This window comes from Grammomys surdaster, unplaced genomic scaffold, assembly GCF_004785775.1.
Source record: "Grammomys surdaster isolate TR1022 unplaced genomic scaffold, NIH_TR_1.0 126398, whole genome shotgun sequence".
Taxonomy (NCBI): Eukaryota; Metazoa; Chordata; class Mammalia; order Rodentia; family Muridae; genus Grammomys; species Grammomys surdaster.
In genome coordinates, this window is record NW_021621192.1 from 1,066,818 (window position 1) to 1,071,868 (window position 5,051).

At 40.6% G+C, this 5,051-nt stretch overlaps 1 protein-coding gene across 1 annotated transcript in view; it reads left to right on the plus strand.

The window, feature by feature from the left end:
• Positions 1 to 5,051, plus strand: part of Crybg3 (crystallin beta-gamma domain containing 3) — a 107,456-nt gene that overhangs the window by 98,632 nt on the left and 3,773 nt on the right. Inside the window, exon 19 of the mRNA XM_028760226.1 lies at positions 19 to 142. Within this exon, the coding sequence (XP_028616059.1) occupies positions 19 to 142 (124 nt within the window). The remainder of the gene's footprint in view (positions 1 to 18; positions 143 to 5,051) is intronic.

The following is a 5,051-nucleotide window of genomic DNA, read 5'->3' on the forward strand; positions in this document are numbered from 1 at the left end:
TTTCCTACTTTCTTGCAGATGGATAGCTTATGAAGGTCCCAATTTCTTGGGAAGGCAAATCCTCCTTGTGCCTAATGAGATCCCAAATTGGACAGCATTCAGTGGGTGGAAAACGATCGGTTCTGTGCGCCCTATGAAGCAGGTAAGAAGCAGAGAACCAGCAGACCCAGATAGCTTGACAGAATGTCATAAATCACAGGATCTGAACTATTCACCACTTGGTCACTCCTGTATTCAGGGAGGGAGGTTATGCTCTTCTGCAGGAATCTCACACATTTTAACCAGTTCATAAAAATTTACCTAAGGTCAATATTGGATTTTAGTGTTGAACCCAAAGTTTTATCAGCCATAAATTTTCACAGAATTAAAATAATGTAAAATCTGTGGTAAACAATGGGAAAAATGATTAATATAATGAGTTTTACTTTCTTTGCATATGGAGTTTTCCCTTATGAAATCTTCAGGTTAAATTCTGGCAATTAAAACAGTATTTATCACTCACCTACTGCTTGTCAGTCTTCCATTCCAAAGATTCCCGCTGCACTTAGATGGTCAGTGTTCCTCACAGTCTGAGACTGAACTTTGTGCTTCTCCCTTGTGACCCCAGCCTCCTCTTCTCACTCACATGTCTGTGTCACATGCACCCCAATGCAAAGGGCTTTCCTCCCTGCTTGGTAACAAGGCTGTACCCTCTGGGTAGAATATCTTCTCATTCTTTGTCTAACTATGCTTTTAATTGAATGTGCCAGGTCCTCTTAGGTGCCTGCTCAGTCTCTCTTGTCTAAATTAAAACCCCAAAAAACTTGATTCTTTTACTACAAGACATGGTATGTAGCTTAAAAGCACATAGGTCCAGATGAGTTGGGCTCATTCCTACTCTGTTGGAAAGCACTTTTGAGAAGCAAAAGTGCCTGTTTTGCTTACTGTTCTCTTTGGTACTTGTCACAATGGCAAGGACTCAAGGACTCAATCTATTCAATAAAGGAATAATAGATGTTTAGTGTCCTCTAAGATATGGTAGATACTAGGACAGACATCAGTTCCTTAGTTGAACTGTAATTTTTAAATTAAACTCAAAAGCTGAAATATTTGATCCCTGGCACCCACATTCAAAGCCAGGCATGATGTGCATATATGTAATTCCATTAGAAAGTGGGGCACGAGAGTCTTCTGGCCAGCTTCCTTAGAACAGTTGTGAAGTTCCAGGCAAGTGAAAAGACCCTGCCTTAAATGTAGGGGTGACCCAAAATATACCTTTTACTTCCACCTGTACACATGCTTACCTGTGAGCCCCCAACATCACACAAAACTGGAACATAAAACACATGATTATCAAAAGCCCCAGGCAGTGTGTGGCACTGAGAAGTGGTACACAGACACTGAAAAGTTCCCCCAAGTATGTAATGGGTGGCAGATGAGCTATCTACCTGTGTTCTTGTTAGAACACTGCTTCACTTGATTCTCACAGTAGTGTTAAGGTAAGGATTATTATTGGATGCCAAACAGTTTGAGAAAAACAACTCAAGTATTAGGACCATAATGTGAGCCCAGATCATTTATGTATTAGATTTTTAAGCACCTAGACTCCTTGATAGTAAGATCAGCATCTGCTGAGTTCTACCATGAACTAACTCCAGGAAGAGAGCAGTCAGTTTAGAAGATCCAGGTGCTGAGGCTCTGATCAACCTCAGTGTTTGGTAATTACCAAACTCTTGCCATATCCTTTGATACAGTCTTAGGTTCTGTCACTTCAAACCACAGCTGTTTGCTAGCAGTGTGAATTTGATCAGTCACTTACTGTCTTAGCACCCCAGGTTCGTAACTGTGAATACAGAGTAGTATATGGATACACATTGGCCTTGTATCAACTATGGGGCCACATTGACTCTGAAAGCTTGTTAGTTACTCATCATACTCCAGGAGAGAGCCAGAGCAGTTCTACTGAAGGACCCCAAAACATTCGTGGTTTTTCTTGATATACTAATGTTCCAGAGTGCTCCTCATTCCCAGTCTGTGGGATAAGGGGTAACCGAAATAAATAAACAGCCACAGGAAAAAGAAAGGAAGAAGTGGGAAATCAGGTTTAGCTTTTAAAGACTAGCTAACATGAATACTATGTTCCCAAAACCATAGTTGCCAGTGTGAAAATGCTCCCGTTTTGGCTTCCTTCCACCAAAGGCCTCATGCATGGTAAGCCTATACCACTGAGTTACATCCCCAGTAATCTCATTTTTGAATGAAGTTTCTGTGCTGGACAAGGACAGCCATTCCCATTGTTCCAGGTCCTGTGATAAAGAATGCTTAGCATAACCTCTTAATTTTACAAGCAAGTCCCTTTTGCATAATTTTAATATAAAGTTTAATTACATCATTTCCTGTCTTTCCTCCTTCCAACCCTTTCCATTTGGAACCTCCTTACTCCTTAAATTCATGGCCTCTTTTTATTTTTGTTACACATACACACATTCCCATGCCTTTGGTGTTGTCATTGTTCACTGTATTTTTTTGTGATGATCTCCATCTGCTGCAAAGAGAAGCTTCTTTGATGAGGGGTGAGAGCTACAGTGCATTAAAGTATTAAGAATGCAGTTAGGATTGTGCTGGTTTAGTAAAGTAGTGAGTGGTAAGACCCATGACCTCTATAGGTCTGGCTAGGTTTCCAGTACCATGGTTTCCCTCTTGTTAAATGTGCTTTACATCCAATTAGAAAGCTATTAGTCATTGCCAAGGCATGACTGCCAAGGTGGCAGCTTCGGGGATATCTGGCAATGCTGGTTAATGTTGTGATTTACAGTTGGGTAGGACTCTTGATTGCTACCCTCCACTGGCAGCTTACATAGCATCTTCTGGTACTCTGAAAGCTGGTCCAAGGGGAGGAAGCTTTCAGGTTAAATCCAGTTCAGATCTTCTGAGTCCTGTTTCCAAAGTACATGGTATCTTCAGCAATGGGACTTAATGTTCAACTTCTCAAATTCTTCCTGGATTGCATACCTGTAACAACTATTGTTAATTTCAAAGTAATATTTTAGATTATTTTCCTCATTGATTAATTAAGCCACAGCTTTAAAACCCAACAAAAGAATTCTCAGTTTTGAAAACAGTACTTTGCTGCTACATGTAACTTTGTTCAGGATTGGTGCTGCTATAGTTCTTTTCCTTGTTGAGGAACCAGGAAATAATCAAAAACATGATCCTCCTTGACACTGGGAATACAGAAATCACTAAGGCACTTATAATGCATGTCAGTGATTTTTAAGTGTAATTACAGAGTCATCAGACTGCAAATGGTAATAAGGGTAATTAGTACCTTGCTTGGTCTAATTGATTAAAACTGTGTTTAGTCCTAAAGTAACTGGAGTTCTGTCTTCTGTGAAGGTCATACCTGTTTCTTTGCATATGCAAGGTAATATAACTGTGAAAGTTCACAAGAGCATCGAGAATTAGTAGCTGTTACTGTGGGAGACAACACTGAGTTGTGGATACTTAAGTACATTATTGCAGTTATAATCAATTAGAGTAAAAGCCTGGGTACTGGCAGCCCAACAAGCTAGTTTCAATCTCATGTCTTCGACACACAAATGAAAGAAATAGTTAAGAGGAGAGACAGATTTATTCAAAGTACCACAATAAGAATAAATAAAGGATCCCACTGAAACCACCCATCCCACCCACCCACCCACCCACCCAAGCAACGATATGAGAAGTACAGGTTTCGAGGGCTAGAGGTATGCATAATTCAGCAGTCCTTGTCAAGGTTTGGTCCTCAGGACTGATGGTGGACAACTCATTGTCTAGATCAAGTCTGATCTGTATGGTGGTCTGGTAAGTTATAAGAACTTGTTGGGAGGCAGTTCCCCCTCTGGCTGGAAAAAGGGCTTCAGCTTTCCCCTTCTGTCAGCATGAGGGTTTCCTGTGGAAATTTCAATTCTTTCAGGAGGTCAATAGCTAAAGGGATGGTCACATGGTATCTTGTTCTACCAGGATGGGTACAGACATTGAATGTCATTCTTTAAGACACTCAGCAGTCTTGTTCCCAGGCTTTTACAGCCAAGTTATTTGCCCTTCTACTTGGCAAGTTAAATATTTAGGTGATGTTTCTTTAGATATCCTAAACACAGTAGCAGTTTACCAAAAGGCAACCCAACTTTGAGTTGATGTGTTGTAAGTTTCAAACTACAGTATTCATTGGTAGTCTTGACATATAATACCAAGCTTTACTTCTCTGGTCAGCACTTAAGTTTCACAGTGAAAGTACTTCAAGTAACAGATCACTTTATTACAGTACTACATTTCTACATAGGATGCCAGCTCTCATCCAGAGGGGATACTAGTATATATTTTATCTTCAGGACCTGAGGCCTTGGATGCAGGATGCTTCCCGTAGAGCTGCTTCCAGTGCCCTTCTCCTGTCTTATAACCACAGGGACAGTGCCATAGGGATAACCAGTGTGTTCCTGCATGGGTTTCTTGAGCCATCCTGCCAGAGATCTGACTCTCCATCTGTGACAGCATTATTTGTAAAACCTGGAGCCACAGATGTTTTCTCTGAAAGGTTGATTTTTCTGACAAAATTATGAGCACAAAAACCATGTGGCTTGATGTGTCCAAGGGCTCAGCATATATTAGCCCTTATCCTTAGTGGTCTCAGATTTCTTCTTGTAAAAATTGTGGGTCATGTATTTTCCAGACAAAGGAGTACAGTCTGATTTTTGAATGCAGAAGAAATTTCTTCCATAGGTGAAAGATCAAGACCTTTGCTAACAGCTGTTGGCCATTTAATCACTGCTTCACACAAGTGTACCATGCTTGCTATTCGTGTCACTAAGACCCATGTTGGGGTTTTTACTCAACCCCTTATTTTCCCCATCCCACCCAGCCTATCTGACACATGATGAAACTCACCAAACCCCTAATTCCATACTGCCAGAGCCTTGCTACATTGAGTTCTGGTCAATTACCTTCTCAGAACATTTAAAAGACATTGCATAATTTACACTTCATGCTCAAGGATTTATCAGCAGAAAATAATACATACATACCAGCCAAGGGAA